Here is a 20,014-nt window from a genome sequence, read left to right on the forward strand (position 1 = left end):
CATCAGAACACAAGATGTCTCCTGCTTCACACCTGTGTAAGTTGTATACTTGACCATGACTGGCTCCAAACCAGAACACAACAGGTTCTGCTAGGGTTAGGGTTAGGTTCGGGTTAGTAGTATGACCATTCGCATTGTCTGATTGGCCACTTCAGCATGTCGTCAGGTTGCTTTTCTCCAAATGTTGAATCTCTGCCACAGGTCACTGCATTTTATTTTCAGGCACCATGGCCCACAGGGCGCTGCCGATTATGCCACATTTACTGGAGGTAAAACCGAAAAATGACGGAAATATTCCTTAATAGCACAGGAAAACTGTGCGTGCAAAAACACAGTAACTGGACTAGATTCAATTCTGGGTTACAGTTTTACTGTTTTCCTTCGGGTTGCTCTTCGAAATAAGTTTGAGTAACCTGGGGTTTCGTTTACAACCTATATGGTCGTCTGACTGCTCGTGTGCCTTGCCCCCCGTCTACCTTCTTTTTATCAGCCCCGCCAAAACTATAAAAAATATAAGACCCAAGTTGTAATTAACTGGAATTATCCTTTAAAAAGAATTACAACAGCAGTGATTAACATGTTTGCCAAGTGGCATGTTTGTGCGTAGGGTGGGCTGCTGCTTGTGGGTAGCTGCATGCATGCTAAGAGGACTTTGTATGTGTGAAAGCACACACTCCTTCATTCCTGCTCAGTGTGTTGCTCTCTTTTTCATACATGCACACACATATTTCCCCTAAATAACCTGTTTGTTTGTTTTTGTTTGTTTTTTTACTAGAGTTCTATATCAGGCAGTTTCTCCTTGTGACTGCAGTCTGAGGATCTGTGTGGCCCTGCAGCCACTCAGGCTGTTTGACCCACTGAACGTCACATCAGTGAGTGAGCAGCAGTGTTGGTCAGGACATATGTGTGATGTATCCTCTGCATCCTGCTCTCTGGAATCACTCTTTCCGTCTTTCCTTAGTCATACCTTTCTGTACCGAGGCCTCGTATCCATGCCTTCATTCTTAATTTTTGCGAGGATTTTCCCTTCCTCTCCCGTCACGACTGAGTCACTGACCCACTTCTGCTCAGTTCTTCCACCACCAGCAAAAGCAAAGTGGCACGTTTCATCCCTTTATCCACTCCCCCACCCCTCTGCTGCTGCTCTGTGTCCACTCACTTCCGCTCCACGTGCACGGCAGATGGTGCTCCGGTCTTTTATTGGCTGCTGCTATTTGCAGTAACGCCTGAGGCCGTGAGCACGCCAGCTTGTGTGTGTATGCAGACTGTTTACTAATCCGCCTGACAGGCCAACACACTGTGTCTGGATATCTCGACAGCAGGGTGGTAAATAAACGAATGACAGGTTGACTGCTCGGAACAGATGACCTGAGCCACTCAAGCCTCCATGTCTGCTCCACTGACACATATGAGACAGCGGCAGTCCCACAGCTGGTGCCTGATACCATAATGAAAGATCAGTCCAGTAGAAACCTGGACCAGGTAGCTGTGTAGTGGATCGTTGTTTAAGACTGCAAACATCTCAAACAAGTCCTCATGTTGACATGGCAAAATAGAATCTTCCTTTCTGAAAGTGTGGGGGTTTGGTTGGGTTTGAGCAACTCAAACTAAAGAAATCATCTGGAAAATCTGCTTTCTTGCTGGAAGCAGCTAGCTTAGTATATAGGTAAGAAAAATCCATTAGAAGCACATCTAAAGTTCACTAATCAACATCCACCCATCCATTTTCCATAACTACTGGTTGTGGGGGGCTGGAGCCAGCCCCAGCTAGCATTGGTGAGATACACTCAGGACAAATCCACTAACCAACATGAACAGGTTAGGTAACATTTACAAATGGAAACTCTATGAAGTTATTGCACCCTTCAAAACACCTTTAAAAGGGCTGGCAGGCAGTCCTTGGGCAGAGCATGTATAGTGGTTACCCCTTGCTTCCATACTTAATGCTAAGCTAATGTAACTGACTGTTGTTATATCTAACAGAACAGACAGTGGTATCAGTCCCATCATCTGACCCTGGATACATGCTGATACCACTTGAAGCTACATTCCACACTGATGTATCTCATCAAGAAAGGAAATCATGCCAAAGTATTCCTTTAAGGTTAGGGAAATGTTGCCTTCAAAGTATATGTCGACTGTTGGCAGACCATTTTAGCTTCTTTCAGCTAATTGTTTTGATTTTAGGGCTGCTAGACTTTCTGTTCTGGTTCAGTCTCACATCTCACATCAATCCCATTTTCTTCACCAGGCTAGACTAGCTGGTGAACATAGCAGAGAATTTAGTTGCTAAAGAGACAGATATTTCCCAGTTGTGTAAAAGAGTGAATATTGGATTTACCTTCATCGGGTGGATTCAAACATTGCTTCAAATGAATGCTAATGTTCTTCTATCTCTGCTGGGTGTGTAAAAAGGCAAGCTTGCTAAGAGGTTAGCCATTTCCACTGTGAAAATGACAGCTAACTGCATCTGTGTTGCGACAACAATGAAATCCCTCACAGAGATCACAATGACCTCTTTTCCACAGAGGAAATAAAGGTTTGCAGGCTGTTTGTAAAGCTGAAATTTAGAGCACAGGATCAAAAGGGCTGTTTAATTATTCATACGTTGAGCATTAGTAAGCGCTTTTTAAAAAACAGCAAAACACACAAAGACCGTCCTCATGCTGTTATGGGAGGGGGGACAGAATGACAGTCCAGCATAATGGAATGAATCCTCAATGGAAACCAGGCTGATGATTAAGGCCTGGTTAGTCCTGTTCAAGGCCTGTGGGAGAATCCAGGCTGTATCACAGTTCAGATAGTGTGATGGGGAATATCCAAGCTAAAAAAAAGCCATCACAGCTTTGAAACCAATCTTTTAATAACAGACTTTCTCTTTTCTGATTACTTATGGATCTTCCTCACACCTGGAGAAAACCAGAGTTGGGTTGAAACATCACTAAATCAATCTTAAAGGAACTCTGATTCTCTGACTAATCGAACTGAGTGACTTAACTGACCAAACTAATGCTGCAAAATCCTGTAGATCAACACCGGTGACAACCACAACATAGAAGTCTCATTCTTACAGTGGGTTAGTCCCTTAAAAAGCTTTGCACTAGTCGAATAGGATATTCTGTGTTGATCTCACCCTACAAAATATAAAATGCCACATAAACAAACCTGAAATCGACTTCACTGCACACTGCATGGAATATTCAGCTTGCCAGCACCATAGGAGAACAATTAAGGCATTTAGAAATGTCTTCCAAACAGCAGTGAGTGTTTCTTTTCCTTTCTTAAGGATGGCTGGCTTCATTCTTCATCCTGAACCTCGACTGTAATCATTAATGCAGCATCTGGATGATTAGCACAAACTTCATCATAAATACAGTTTGTGTTGAGAAACAAAATAATCAGTTGATTATTAATCAATTCAATTCATCGTTTTAGTTACTTTTAATTATTTACTGGACTACAACTACTTAACTTACCATTTTATTTGCTTCTTGCTGCTTTTTTGTGTGTTTTAAATAAAGTGAATGTTCAGGGTTGGACAGTTAGTAGAACAAAATTAGTCATCTAATATAAAAGGGAATATAATCAGCAGATGAATTCATGATATTGGAAGGAAGCTTAAAGCAATCCCTGTTTGAGTTTCATTTAAAGAAGTAAAAGTCAAAGAAAAAAGCATCAAATAACAAAGGATACAATGTTCTACTACTGTATACTTGAATATATTTTATACATGATGTATTGTACTGTGGGTATTTTGATTTTGAAGTTGTGGTATTGTTCTTGTGATGAGTTGTGCTATATACTTGTAGGTTTTGTGATCACAATAAAAAACTGTCTCAGTGTGCTGGAGACAGAAAAACACCTGAAGTGGTTTGACCTATACCAACATGAACAATATACCTATGCATCCAGCAGTGTAGCACATGTGCTGTCTCAGTCAATACATCCATTGTCATTCCTGTGCAAATAACTGAATCACCTGAAAACACATGTAGAGTCCCGTAAATCTGAAATCTCAGCATATTTTAGACCTCTTCTCATTTGATTTATTCTGTCGCTCTGTCCATTTGAAGGTGTGCTGTAGTATCTGACAGACAGCAGATCCTCTAAAGGTCCAGTGTGTGAGATTTGGGGGGGCTCTATACAAAATATAATCAAAACTATAGTTTCCTTAGCGTATGATCACCTAAAATTAGGAATTGTCATGTTTTTGTTACTTTACAATGTTTCTATCTTTAGACACCATGTTGAACCACCATGTTTCTACAGTAGCCCAGAATGGACAAATGAAACACTGACACTAGATAAAACCTGTTGATATTTGTGTGTTTCACAGCTGCCGTAGTTTTCATGTCGCATTAGGAAGGAGAGGGTGTCGGACCTGCTTGTCCAGCACATACCACAGATGCTCGACTGGATTGAGGGCACTTTGGCTAGTAGTTGGTCTGTTGGATCGGACTTCATGGGCCAGCCTGCGCTTTGTCTGTGGATCAGTGAGCCTTGTCCATCAATGATCCTGTCGCCAGTTCGCCTCTTTTGATAGGTACTGACCTCTGCAGACCAGGGACACCCCACAAGAGCTACAGTGCTGGAGATGCTCAAACCTGTATGCTTGCCCATTTTTCCTGCTTCTAACATCAACTTTGAGGACAAAACGTTCACTCCCACCCACTGACAGGTGCCATGATAATGAAATAATCAGTGTTATTCACTTCACCTGTCAGTGGTCAGAATGTTATGGCAGATTGGTGTAGATATCCATATATAACTTCTTTAAAATAACACTCACAGTGTCATTAATGGTGTCTATATGTATATATAAAGCAAACCAAGGACGACTCACTTTGGGCTTTAACCTGGGTTCACCTGCAGGACACCTCCCCCCTCTGCATCCAGAAGACACTCAACACACGTGGATATCTTAAGAGGGGCTGCGATTGGCCGCGACGCGTCGCTAACTCCCGCCCCTCCGCCCCTACGTCACCGCGGCAGTTGTCCGCGGCGCTCCGCAGCAGCGTTGAAGGAGAGCCGCACTGCACACTGATGACAAGCCTGGACGGGGCGAGGCGGCGATCCCAGTGTGGCCCTCATCCATCATCGCTATGGGAATTACCACAGCGTTCTTTCTGAACCAAGCCCTGATCCCGTACTATCTGAAACCGGTCCACCTGGAGACACGGACTATAAAACACTGCAGTTGAGAGTGTCGCTGCACCAGAGCCCGGCTCAGCTTCTCTCCTCCTGTAAACTGAGGAGGAGGATGATGATGATCTAGGAGATGAGAAGTGTTTCTCCAGCAGACAACTTGGACAAGGACGTTTGCTCGACCCTCATCTGTGTTTTCTAAACCAGGACGATGCCTGCCATGTGTGTGTCCGCAGTGGTGAGTCCATCACATTTGTTCACCTCCCTGCTTGTTTTGATTCTTTATTCTAAGGACTCCTCCAGCAGGTTCTCCATTTAAAGGGACAGTGCCTGTTTTTTTATTCGTCCCAGACTGAACTTCAAATCAAATCATTTCCCAAAAGTTTATTAGATAAACATTTTTTTTTTTTGTCTTTAGATTTAACATCTCATCAGCATGTCTCTCCTTCCACTGTGGGTGAACAACACAAAAGAGTCACCAGTGGAAGGATGGAGAAAGAAAGGGCACTCAGCAGTCTATTGTTTACCCTGTTACACTCCTGACACTGTCAGTCAACTGACTGTCAGACGCATGGTTTGCTTAGACAAAGAGAACATTTTTATCTTCAACACAACTTAAGTGTTTTTTGTGCCAGTAAACATGATGCCTGACCGGGTTTCCCTGGTTCACATGGTGGTGGAAGTGCCCCTTTTGTTCAGACTGTGGTGTGTTGAATACGGTTGGCTCAGTAGCTGCTGGAGCTCGAGCTTCTCATCATCCCCAGTGAATCAGATGAAGCTCCAGCACAAAGACTTTGCCTTTGTCTCCTTTCAGTGCAGGAAGGCAGCCGTCGATCTGTGGTGATGAAGACTTTTTCAAGTCTGTATGTTTGTTTTCAGTGTCATGCAGACATCGGATTCACTTTGAATGACTTTTTTCATGAAAATTAGAGGTTTGAGTTTATTGTTTTGGTTTTAAGGGAGCAGTGTGAAAAATTTAAGAGCATCTAGTGGTGTAGTGGATTGCAACCCACTCATGTCACCCTCTCCTTCCTAGTGTAAAGAGGAAACTCAGGTACCCATGAAACATGCGAAAAACACTATCTAGTCAGTAACACTATGGAGTCAGTGTTTAGTTTGTCCTGGTCTACTGTAGAAACATTATGATTCAACATGGACGCTGTAAATTAGGACCTGTGGCATTTGTAGATATTCAAAGGTTAAAAAATAGAATGATTTTTCATTTTCGACTATGAAAACATTCCATTTCTGACATCATCACATACTATATATATATAGTGATCCAAACTCAGGTTTTGAACCAGATGTTGCACAAAGCTTTGGGCTTTTTCATTTTTATATACAATTTATAAAGATATCTTTGTACACTCCTGGAGTCCGAGATTGCGTTTTGGCTAATGGGTTCCACTTATTTTGCACTCCACACTGAGCAAGCTATGGTTGCATGCAGGTTAAGATATTTGTCTTTTCCATTACAGACACTTTGACACGTGACAGCAGAGAAAGCACTGTTGTAATTAATAAAATGAATGATGACTGAATTTCATTTGGATCTGAGCCAACATTGATATAGTAGCATCATTGAAGTCAAAATCTCTGCTGTAAAAGGCACACAAGTTACATTATATCTGAAACGTAACAAACTGTAGACTGTGATGTCAAAGTGACCACGCTCTTAATTATTCATAACGTTACTATTTTGAACAGGTGAGTTGTATATAAATTCACCCTCAGTACAGTTGTCATGGGTGGGGAAATTAGCTATAGAGACCAAAACTGTTTTTTGTACCAGGCTGTGAAAATGTTTATTGCTGCTGTGAAGTTGGACATTTGAACATGGGGACTTATGGAGACTGACTCAATTCTGGAGCCAGCCTCAAGTGGACGTTTGAGGAACTGCAGTTTTTGGAATTCACTTCCATCACCTGTATTGCCAATTTCTAATTAGTTGTATCATTTTAGTTCTAATAGCTTTTAAATGTTTGAGATCCAAAACTCTTTACAAATACACAACAAAGAGAATCCATCCAAAGCCTTAGCCCGAGATCATAGAGACTGGCGTTTGCGAGTTGTATTTTCATGAAGAATGAGCTCAGCTCTTCCCGTTAGCCACGGTGAGCTCAAACATCTACACAAGTAATCACCCCCGGCTTATTGTCAGCGATAAATTCAGCCCAACTGAATCCAGACAATCCAAATTGAGCTGCGACACACAGCAACAGGTGCTGCTGCGCTGCCTGCTGTGTGGGTGAACATGTGTGTGCGTGTGTGTTTGTGGTGGGCCCCACTTTAATTGGATAGTAATTACAACTTAATGTCTGCCACACACACACAAACACAAACATCCCACCCACACCCAAGTGTATGTATGCACACATCTCGTTATATAACACACTGTGGTCCCAAAACACAGGCAAAAACTTGAACAGTGGCTTGATTGTATTCTCTCATGACCTCTCCGTGTTCAGCTGATTAAGTCACTCCAGAAAAACCAGAAAGAACTGAGACATCTAAGGCTCCTCATCTCAGTCTGTGGTACAGTTTGTTGCTGCTGAGCATGAATCACAAGTCGTGTCACACACTGAGGCTGGGTTCAGTTTTGTGGTGCCACCACACAAACTGTGGTGATGTCTTGCAGACAGTCGGCTCCTCCGTGATGTTGACAGGCTTTGCGGCTGGTCTGTCCACGTGCAAGTTCACTGCTTATTTTAGGAAGAAACATACGGCACGGTGCCTCCGTCTGTTGTCCATATCAGGTGTCAGGTGGTGGCTTCTCTCTTTGCCCCTTTGTGTGCTTTAGATACTGTATGCTCAAGTGTGGTACACAGCAGGCTCAATAGGAGCCTCTTTCACTCGAGCTGCAGGTGTCAGAACCTCTCACAATAGCAGATAATACAAAGAATAAATAGACTCGGATGATTCAGCAGTTTTGACAGAAGCACTGACAAAAACATTCACCCATGAAAAGCTTCCGGTGTCCTCTTTAGAGACGTTAAAGAGAAAACTTTATAATTATTTACAAGCTGCACTCTCTGTTAGGAGAGAGGTTTTATGGGAAATGTGGTTTTATTTTACAGAAAAAACAACAACACTGAGTGGATGCTGAAGCAAAGCAAAAGTGCCTTGAGGTTGTATGAGATTTAGTATCATACCTCCAGAATGTTAGAGGGAATTAAAGCAGGAGACAGAGATATCCTGATTTTTAGTTCCTTATATGGCTCAAGATGGATCCTACATGTCCCATAATGCAATTTGATAGCGTTTGTTTGTGAGTCTCCCTGCCTGGCAAAGGCCTGTATCTTTATAATGAATCCCACTCCTTTCTTAATAAGACATGCCTGGTGTAGTATTCAAACACCTCTGATTGGCTAGTAGTCATTGCCTCCGTTGGTTAAGGTTTTGGATTGGGTGGGGTTAGGGTTAGGTTTAGCCAATCAAATGCTAGAGTAGGTATTTGCGATGAAGCAGTGGGATTCGTAATAACACTTCCACAACCTCCGTTTTTATGATTTTCTGTTTTTTGTTGTTGTTGTTGTTCCTGAGATAACCATGACGACATCATCAGGGCTACAGTACGTTTCCACACTTGTCAAAGCTCCTCCAGAGGCGCAGAAGACATTTTACAACTGTTTTTACAGGTACTGCTCCTCTATAATGAATACTGTGTCCCCTTAATCTGTAATTCCTCTAATGGCCACTAGATTCTATTGTCAAGAAAACACCCATTGTATTGAAATCAATGGGAAAACCCTTAACCTCTTTCTCTAAATACAAAGCCAGTACATACACCCTTAGAGTAAAAAATGGGTTGTATCTAATTTATATAATTAGCTTGAGGCTTAGAGAAGTGTATTTTTGAGTCATGTTAGCGTTATTGACAGGTGTGCTCTATCCAGGCTCCACTCAACACTTGCCACAATTTGTATATTGTGGTTCAAGCACAAAAAGTCGGTGGACAGAGTTAATAATAAATCCATGATTCATAATATTTCCCCAGAAACTTTGGCTGTTTACTGTCATTCTATTAAGATATGACAATGATGATCTGAAACAATACTCTAGGCAACACATGCACATGACAAAAATAGGTGCATGATATGTGTGTGATTAAAAGTAAACACACCTGCTCAAACAGTCGTGCATTAATATACTGTCTTTACCCATCTCTGCCTGTCAGAACTCACATTGTCTGAAGCGTACAGCTGGTCACATACCATAAATGTGCAGGCGACTAACAGTTTATGCTCACGCACAAAAACAGGGAAGTGAAAGAGGTTAAGGTTGAGCCGTCTGTCACCTATAAAAAGATTTGACCTATCACTTGCACTCCCGTTCCAGCGCCTACTAAACTGGTTCCTGAGACTCTGGACGGCCTTTAGCTGCTGGAGCTGCTGGAGGTAGAATTACAGGGTCTTCTGCTCAGCCTGTCAACCAGCAGGCGGGGAGTCACAAAGTCGGGGGGTTGAGGTGTTTGTTTCATTGAGAGACTGTGTGTGTGTGTGTGTGTGTTATGGGTGGGTGTGCTCAACAGGAACCTTCTCTGCAGTGGTGCAGTGGTGCCACACTGGTGCCTATATGATGTAAACAAGAGCTGCCTGACAGAGGACTCCACCCTCAGATCTCTGCCTTTACCCTGCGTTCTGTCCTTTACTCTGTCAGTGTGTCACAGAGGAATCAGCCACACAGTCCTCTGTGATCCCCTCCAACAGAATAAACCTCAACATACAGCAAAAGTCCTTTTGGTTGGGTTGCACCAGCTATTCATTAATAGATCCATACTAGTTTAAAATCTGATCTGATTATGTCTGACACAGCATCAGTAGTGTGTCTATTCAGAAGGCCATGTTCCAGCTGATGATAGCAAATAATGTGCATTTGACATAGTTGGTTTCAAATCATCCACATTTAAGAATATGTTTTTTCCCCTATCTGGGGAAAGTGGCTGTTCACATGTGAATACATGAATACGTGTCAATCAGCACAGAGTAGATTGAGCTGGCAGGAAGTCAGACACAGAAACGGCATTTTCAGAATGAAACACCCAGTGCAGACCTCTGATTGTAAAAACAACCAAAAGGGAAACTATTTGATTATGTAGCATACTTACTCATGGTAATAGCACATAAACCAGAGAAAATGACCAAATCTGAGCAAGTTAACAAAGTCTGGCTGGCAGAACAGCCCTCTTCTGAAAACACTGCTGATGGGGTTCAGTGTCGCGACGAGAAAGGACCAAAACAGTGTCGTGGCTGCAGCGTGACAGAGACATGTCTGTTGGGTCCTGGTGTATCTTTTGCCAGAATATTTTACAGGATACAGTTTTAAAATCTTGTCTCTGTAGCAGCTGGAGTATTGATGTGTTTTATGTCAGCCAGCAATGTAAGCATTTTAAAGCAAGAAGGGTGCATCTACTCAACAGTGCAGGAGGTCCATTCTGTCCTGACCATGATGATCGATTAGCTGCCAACTCCTGGCAACAAGTTGGTTTTGATTACACTGAACATCAATCGTGGTTAATGTTTACATGTTTATAAGTCAGAAGCTCATAATTATAATAACTCTGGTGTGACATGAATGCAGCATTAGTCCAAACTCTTCTTTATTGGACCCTCTCTGCGTGGCAAACACCTTATACTCGACACCTTCAGTTGGAAACACGTGTTTTCTGTATCTGTCTCGAAACCTTTTGTATCTCCAAACCCAAGATAACCCTGGTGACATCTCTATGACATCATCAGGCTGATCTAGTACCCCTTTAACCTCTTCACAGTAAGGCGGAGTAGGTGCGAGGAAACTAGCAAGGGTTCTTATCCATCACTACATAGCCGATTCATTTGCCTGCACAGTGGGTGGTAGAACTGTTGTGGGGGTTAGTGTGAACCTCCCCCGCCTTATAGTAAAGCACATCACTGACAGGTCAATTGAAGTAGCTGCTGATAGCAGGTATCAGGTAGCACATGGGTCTGTATACCTCCCCCAAAGAAATCAGTGGTGTTAGCAGTGACAAAGACTGCACTGTATAAAGAACTGGACATGCCAGCCCAGTCCTGTCACATCACCTCTGTCTAGCTGTCTGATTGGCTGTCTGGCCTGTGCACCAGGCAGATGATATGGTTTATGGGCAGTGCGGCAAGACAGAGAAAAAGTTGGCATAATGAGAGGAAGGCTGGCAGCACGAAGTGAAATTGATTCTTACATTGCTGAGCTGGAGAGGTAGCTCAAGACAGTGTCTGTCGTCTGTGTGTGTGTGTGTGTGTGTGTGTGTGTGTGTGTGTGTGTGTGTGTGTGTGTGTGTGTGTGCGTGTGTGCAAGCAGGAATGTACTGACAAAGTGCCAGCACTGCATTTTGTTTCCTCTTCTGCTTTTTGTGTCTTTGTTGGCTTTTTATTTTTCTAATGGCGAACAGGAAATGCAGTTACACAAGACTGGTTGTTTGCGTCTGAATGGTACTGATGGATACTTACAGAACCACAGAAAGACACACACTGACCAAATGTGAGTTTCTACTTTGCAGCCATTATCTTAGTGCACTCTTTCCCTGACATGTTGAGTAGCAGCCGTTGCAGTAATTATCCTCATTGGCTTTAAAATCGTAGCTGCAGACAGAGCTGGGCTGGTTTGGTGGAAAAAAAAGTTTGTTTCGCTCACTCACCTTTCATTAGCTTAAAATGTCATTATGTCCTCTGAGCTATGTTACAGTGGAAGGCAAACACATATAGACTCTTTGTTTACTGTAATATATTTCAAGAATGGCATAAATCATGATGGCATATACATACTGTGTGAACAGTAAATGGGTGTAACTTCAATATACACAATGCACTATGTAGAAAATAAGTGATTAATAATTAACATCTATGTGTAGGGCTGCAGAGAATGGGCTTCTTGGTTACTGTTGCTAACCTGCTAACATTAAACATTAAGACATTACAACATCCAAAGTCTGCTGGTCAATATGTACCTAAACATTAAACTAACTTTGTATCAAAGCAGGCTGAGTTGGGTTAGTGAAATCAAAACTCCCAGTACAACCACAAATTTGTGGAACCAGAAACAGGTCAACTGATTCCCCTGCTTTAGTCTTAATGCTAAATCAAGCTAACCATCTGCTAGTGGTAGCATATTTAGCGTACAGACATGAGAGTCGTATCCTAATGCATATCCTCTCGTTGCCAATTTAGTTTCTGGATGATGGTCTAAGCCATTATGACCCATTGGTCAACCCTAAGCATTTGGTCTCCTTGCCTAACCCTAGAGACCTGCCTCTGAACCTTGGAAATCCTCCACCCCAAGGCATCCCAAAAGGTAAACCTAACCCTTAACACTCCTTGGTTCCTTGCCCAACACTTATCGCCTAGAATCTGGTCTACCTCAGGCCCAAACATCTTGCCTACATACCTGCCTCTGGACCTCGGATACCCTCGATCCTAATGCCTCCCCAATAGGTTACCCTAACCCTAACCACTTCGTCTCCTTGCCTAACCCTAATTGCCTAGAATCTGGTCTACCTCAGGCCCAAACATCTTGCCTACAAACCTGCCTCAGGACCTTGGATATGCTTGACCAATAGATTATCCTAACTCTTACCGCTCAGGTCCTACACAAGGTTTATTTAAATCCAATGAATGCGACCATGCAATATCTAATTAAAAAAATCAAAAGCAAATCTCAAAATCAAATAGGTCGCAGACAGAACAGAAATGACGTGTAAGTGAGACTAAGGCAACAACAAGAACAGTTCTTCAAGTGTTACTATATATTAATGAACTTTCCGATGCAGAAGCAGGCTTCAGAATGAGCAATAGGGGGCTGCTGCATTTTTGTGACACTGTTTACCCCCCCAAAATGGGTTATTAAGCTCTTTTCTCTCGACTCTTGGAGGAGATGCTTGGTATTTGTTAATGAGCCTGCTTCTCCAGACAAAACAAAGTCAGCACCGTGGGTAACGGCATGAAAAGTATGTCCTATACTAAGCAATCACAAAGTTCCTGTTTAATACCACAGCATGCCTTCCCGTCCACAGCCTCGTGTTAAATAGTGAGTGATACACCTCAATTATGGTAATGTTCGGAGCATGCTGTTCCAATAATAAAATTCTACAAACAAGCAGAAAGAGCCACGGGGGTACCATCCATTGTCCTGTAACAAGCAGAATGTTCCCATTTACAGCTGCGTGCGATCTCAACCAGCGGCTCACTTTGAACATTGATGTGAATGAATGCATTGATGTTAGTGACGCAACAGAGTTATGAGCAGCATGTCGAGAACATGCTCTGATGTTTATGGATGAGGTTCTGGGAATGAAAACAAAGAGCTGTATGGGTGGTGTGGTGAAAGGGCAAAAGAGTGGTGAAAGAAAGGACAGCTTTATTATGATTATAATTATATATAATAATATATATAATATATTCATAAAGTGGGTTTGTCTTCCTTTAGCTCTTTAATTAAGACGTTATCTTCCTTGACGATCCCTCAGCAGTGGACTGTATTCAAACAGGACATCCAAGTAATTGTCATATGTCCAAACACACTACACTGGTATGACCCTAAACTAATACTTTTGTTCAGTGGGAGATTTGGATCAGTGCTCATGGATGACCAACATTCACATGCGTCATCAGCAAAATTACTCAGTGCATCGCCTCAAAACCACCAGCTCTATTTGCTCTGTATACACACGCGCACTGCTAATCTTCATTCACATTTGTGTGAACACACACACACACACACACACACTCCACGGGGTAGAACACACTTAAACACACATATCTGCACACAGATCCACATTTTGTCTGACATGTCTCCATCCATGTCTGTGTTTTCCTTTCACCGTCTGTCGCCGTGTGCTTTTGCCAACCCTCAATGCCCTGCTTTCCCAGCATTCATCTTCACTAGGTAGGTAGCTAGAAAGATGGTTGGTTTGTTGGTAGCAGCATACAAACTGCACTGGTTTACTGAAATGAAATACTCTTTTATTTTGCCATATTTACAGCTGAACACTGAAATGTGCTCTGTGCTAGAGGTTTTCAAGGGTCCAAAAACTCTTGCGTGAACCCCAAAAAAGTGCAGAAAATGTAAAACCTAGAACAGGACCTGTCTACCATTTCAAACATATGCAGAACCGAGGAATGTCAGATGAGAATGTGGAGATGGGTGACAAATGCAACTTGTTTAGAGTTTGACTTATTAGTTACAATAATGATTGCTTGTTTGCTGCCACAGCTAACATTAGCCCTGTCTGATCACAATCGGGTCTTCTCAGATACACTCTGGTATTTTGCTTTGTCTTCCCACCAAGTTGTTGAAACTTCTACAAAACAAAACTACCACAAGAATTATTTTAGAGTATACTCCATCCATCCATCCATCCATCCATCCATCCATCCATCCATCCATCACTTACTCTTATCAAGGTTGCATGGTGCTGGAGCCAATCCTAGGTGACATTGGGCAAGAGACAGGGTACACCCTGAACAAGTTAACAATCATTCACACTTTTAGCCTGCAAGTCTTTGGACTGTGGGAGGAAGCCAAAGTACCCGGAGAGAGCCCATGCAGACATGGGGAGAACATGCAAACTCCACACAGAAACAACAAAATGGATAAAATATAGAATGAATCTCAATTTACAGAATTAACATTAGCTATGACTTTTAGTGACTGCAGCGATTCTGTGACATTGACAGTGACAATGTACTGTCAAGTCCCCACAGCAGTGAAATGCCTATTTGGGTATTTAACCTAGAATCATTTGAAAGATGCTCAAAAAAATAAAACTAGAAGTTCAGAGTGAGCGCTGACCTCCATAAAGGTGTTTTCTTTCTACAGTGATGTTTGAGGAGCCTGGTTCATTTTATGTTTAGTCATGACACATCATTCACTTTAATGACTGCAGTGTTCTATGAGCATTACAGTTCATTTTGCCATTGCAGCCAGTGTTACAAGTATCCTGTCTCAACGTTAAAGGAAGTACACTTTGTGATTCAGATCTTTCATACAGTTTGCTGAAACTATTTCTTCCTGCTGACAACTCTGGCTTAAACTAGTTGGGACACAACACAGGATGAACAGAGGGATTGCAAACTTGTGCGCTGATTGAAACTGTGGCACAGAACTGCACAGTAAAGCTCTGTCAGTGTTCTGTTGTTATTGGAGACGGCACTCCACCAGTCAGGCTGCCTAATGTTATTGCTCTGACATGACTCAGTCAGTATGTGTGTGTGTGTGTGTGTGTGTGTGTAAACTTAGACATGTGTGGGTTATTCCCTTAAACCCAGTGAGCTGTCAACTTCCCAGCAGAGGTGAGAGGGGAGCCTGGAAAAAAAAACAAAAAAAACTGAAAGGCAGCTTTGCATCATATGTCTGTGAAATTCTGTAGTAGTAGTAAAGTTAATACACTGTTGGGCACTCAACTTCAGAGGGACAGAATGAGTCATTAAATAAAATGACGGTGGATTAAATGGGTTCCTGAAAGAGATATTCCCCTGCAGTTCTCATCAAAGCAGCCTCATACATTGGGTTCCTAAATTGCAGCATCAAAAATTGGACTTTCCAGAATCCATGTAATCTGACACACCATATACTCATGTCTGCAAGCCTGACCTATGACGTCACAGACCAAATTATACAGTGAGAAATCTGAAATTGGTGTCTTCGTAAGGCTTGCTCAGTGCTGGTCGGGAAACAGTTCTGGATTCGGATGATTTTAGTTTTGTGGGTACTTTATGACCACATAAGTGTACAAAGCCAGTATTAAAAATTAATTAGGGCAAACAGAGTGAACAGGAGTCTCAATTAGACTGCTGTGTCTTTCTATCTTTTTCTCTGTCAAGCCAGCTGTCTATCTGTCAGTCCATCTGTCCGTCAGTCCATCTGTCTGTCCATCCATCCAGCCCTTTCATCAAGAACAAGATACAGTATCTTAACAACCCGTGCTATTAAAACAGTGGACAATTATGGTTTCCAGATGATGATTCTTTTCTTGATTGTCTTCTAGCATCTGGCTTAAGTTCCCATTTATTTTTTGAGTGGTTGTGGACAGTTGCAACAACTTTTCTTTCATGGCCCCAATTAAATTTTACCCATGATAACCGATGGCTGTTTTTCTGTGATATTTGCTGTGGATTCTCATGTTGGCCATGCCCAAAATTAGCGACTAGCTACATTCTGATCAGGAGATGGTAAAGACCACAAACAGAACTAAACGAAGAGTGAACATATATGTATCCCATGACCAGGAACACATCTCTAAAGGAATAATATTGTTGCACTGTAACTGCTGTAACAGGGTTGCCATATCAACCTAAAAAATGGCAATATTGCTTCCATTAAATGGAACTTGTGAGCTTGTGGCTACGACATGGGAAGTTGTGGACACAAACTCATGAACTCAGAACATGAGTACAACAAATGGGGACGTTCATATAGATTCTACTTGTAAACATGGTAAACACAACCCCATTGGAAGGCAGCACTTGTTTTTGTTGCTTCCAAGTGGACCAAATAATCAGTTATTGCAGGTTTTAGTGAGTAATGTAACATGGGGTTTTAGTCTTGTTGCATAAATATCTTGTCTACATCTTAAAGTCTGTCTGTTTTTAGATTTCTCTTTAACTTCCATGCTTTCTTCTCTTCTCAGCTCTTATATACAGTGTTGGCTCAGCTGGTCTCAGCCCGCGTTTTGACCACAAACAGCCCAGCTGACCAGGCTGTCCTCTCTCCCCGCCGTTATCAGCACACTGACCCCGACTCAGGCACCCAGCTGGATTGCGACAAGTGCCCGGCAGGCACCTACGTGTCAGTCCACTGCTCCCTGGCAGCTGTGAGGGAGTGCAGCCCCTGCCCTGAAGGAACCTTCACACGGGGCGAGAACGGGGTCCAGCAATGCCATCGCTGTCGGCCTCCGTGTCCTGCGGGCTTCATTGAGAAAGCGCCCTGCACAGCCACCCAGGACCGCATCTGCACATGTCCCCCCAACACCTTCTTGTCTGAGGCTGGTGGCACAGAGTGTAAGCCCCACTCACTGTGCCCTCCGGGGACCAGGGTGAAAAAGCGGGGCACTCAAACAGAAGACGTGTTCTGTAGGCCGTGCACTAAGGGGACTTTCTCAGGCGTGAAGTCAAATGAGATGAAGTGCCGAACCCACACAAACTGCCAAGCTCAGGGGCTGGTGTTGCTCACACCAGGGACTAAAGATTCGGATAATGTCTGTGGACCTGCATCTACAGTCTCCTCTTCATCTTCATCTGTCTCCATAACCACCCTACTGGTGCCTGCACAGGCTGTGCATCTACAGGAACCCATGACTTCTTCATCTTCCCCATCATTATCACTGACTGAACCTGCACATAAAGGTGAAACCCAGTTTTTTCACTGTTACTCTGTTTAGTAGTTAATGTAGTGTCCGATTTATAGAGCTCTATTTAAAGAATGTGATATAAATGGCATACATTATTCATTTTCATTAGTGTATAATCACCTGAAAATAAGTATTGTTGTGTTCTTGTTACCTTGGAATGTGACATTTATAGCGACAGATACCACATGTCCTTTTCCTTGTTCACCATATTGAACCTCCATGTTACTACAGTAGCCCAGAACAGACAAACTAAACACTGGCTCTAGATAGGACATTTCGTGGGCCACTGTGGTTTTTCCTTCATGCTTGAAAGAAGAGGGTGAACCAAGATGGTTGCAATTGTAGTTTAGTGTAGTTGCTACTGCACTGCAAGTGGCCACTAAATCTTCACACTGGACCTTCAATTAAAGTGAAGATGTGTTCCATATCATTCATATTGCTCAATATCAAACAGTGGGGTTATTACTCCTGATGACATTTTGGGAATTTCACTGAGTGTAGGTACATCTCGCATGTCTGGAGTCAGGAGGCTATAAACCTAGCTTAGCTTAAACAGTGTAAGCAGGGGAAAACAGCTAGCCTCGCTCTATTTGAAGCTCAAAAACAAACACGAGATGACAGAATTACATCAATTCAGTCAAATAACATTTGGAAAGTCTAGAAGAATTGAATTATTAAATCATTTTATCACCATTCCAGTTAGCAGAGAGCTATACTTAGTAGCACGGCTGGCAGATGTTTCAGGTGTGCATGCTCTATGGGGCGCAATGTGGAAGCATATTTGAAAGTTTTCAGTAATTTTATGCCCAGAATTAGATTTTTTTCTGGCTTCATGTCCCACTGAGCAACTTCCATAGGAATGAATCTGTCTTAATATATCCCTGTCTTGACAGTATAACATTCATTTATACTTTTTCCTTTTAAGAAACTAGCATCAGTTTGATATAGAATAACTATGACATGATATTTATCATTTGATAACAGGTTTAGATTGTCTTTACACCTCTTTAGACATTATTGCTCAAGTTGCTGCCGCAGCATCATTACATCAATTACACGCAGGGTTTTTTTCCTGTTGGAATTCCGAAAAGGAAGGAGATCCGTAGACATGGAAACAAACTGGTGACAGCTCCCTGTCTCAGGAATGTTACTATTTGTGGTCAGGAGGAGTTATGGGTATTGTGAAAAAATGTGAAAAATACCTCCCTTTAGTTTTTGTCCCCCGTTCTCTGTCCTCCTCCCTCCCTCGTCATCACTCTTTGTTGTTTTAACATCCGTCCTGTCTCAGTCATTCGGCCAGTCATTTCTCAGAATCAACCATCTATAGACACTATACCCCTCCTCTCCACATAGTCACCCACACCTATAATACTGTCACCATTGTTTGTGTCACCATGGGATCGATGGCTCCTCAGCCAGTTAATTTGACCCTGTCTGCGCTGTAAGAGGGAAAGTGGGGGTGGGCGGGTGTGGGTGTTACGCACTCATGACTGTTATTTTTCACCCGTCTTTTACTGTCAGTTAAGAGGATGGGAAGGACCGCCTTGGAAAAGGAACAAAGATACTGTTGTAATACACCAACATGTCTTTAAGCACGTTATACAACAATAACAGCTGTGATAAAAGAGAAACTCTCTTCAACATATTTCACTTTATGTAATTCTCTTGATGTAACGAGGCTTTAAGTTATATCACAAATCTCATAGCAACCATTGATGCTCAGCAAAGAATGTGTGTGAATGTTTAAATATATATCAAATGGGTCCCAGAAAAGGGGGATACCAGAACCTGGAAAACAGTGACCACAACTGGACTGGACACAGCACCATGTTAGTGAATCCACATTCATCAGAAGAAAAGGTGGAGAAACAAGTGTGTTGTTTTCAGCAGAGGCAGAAAAACACAGAACGGAATTTGTTTCAACGTATATTCATTCATACCTTAAAAGTGCAGATTTGACAAATAATAAAATCTGTTTAGAAGTTTTAAGGAGTGAAACAGTTCAGTATAACCCCCAACAAGTGGTTCTCAACCCTTTTGCCCCCTTCAGAGACCAAAAACAGTTCATGCCCCCACACCACTTTCTTTTTTTTTTTTATCAATCATTAATAATAATGTATAAAGTGACTAACAAAAAAGGATCCAAGCTGAATTTTAGCGAAAGAAAGGTCAGCACGATTTAGCCAGGTCAAACCAGTTTCTATTTATAACCACTGGACTAAATCAGTGTTTTAACACAGTGTGTTAAAAGCAAGATATATTTAAGCGCTTAGATATGCTAGAATTGACTAAAAACAGCCTAGGATGATTTGAATGTCATTAATTAAAAAAGAAAAGTATTGAAACTTGTGTGTATTCAGCATCTTGCGTCTTATTTGGACATTTAATGTGACTATTTCATTAGTGTGAATGTTTTGTTGCATTTGGCCCACTACATATTGGATGTGCACATATCCACAAGCCGAGGAAGTCCTCTCTGGTCATGGTGTACCTGTTTGTTGATGAGAGGAT

General features: G+C 42.3%; 1 protein-coding gene across 1 annotated transcript in view; it reads left to right on the forward strand.

Annotated features, from left to right (window-relative positions):
- Window positions 1-5,018: 5,018 nt before the first annotated feature.
- Window positions 5,019-20,014, forward strand: part of tnfrsf21 (tumor necrosis factor receptor superfamily, member 21) — a 46,738-nt gene continuing 31,742 nt past the window's right edge. Inside the window, exons 1-2 of the mRNA XM_027284466.1 lie at window positions 5,019-5,383; window positions 16,784-17,498. Of these exons, the coding sequence (XP_027140267.1) occupies window positions 5,357-5,383; window positions 16,784-17,498 (742 nt within the window). The 5' untranslated portion in view covers window positions 5,019-5,356. The remainder of the gene's footprint in view (window positions 5,384-16,783; window positions 17,499-20,014) is intronic.

Source organism: Larimichthys crocea, chromosome XI (assembly GCF_000972845.2).
Source record: "Larimichthys crocea isolate SSNF chromosome XI, L_crocea_2.0, whole genome shotgun sequence".
Classification (NCBI taxonomy): domain Eukaryota; kingdom Metazoa; phylum Chordata; class Actinopteri; family Sciaenidae; genus Larimichthys; species Larimichthys crocea.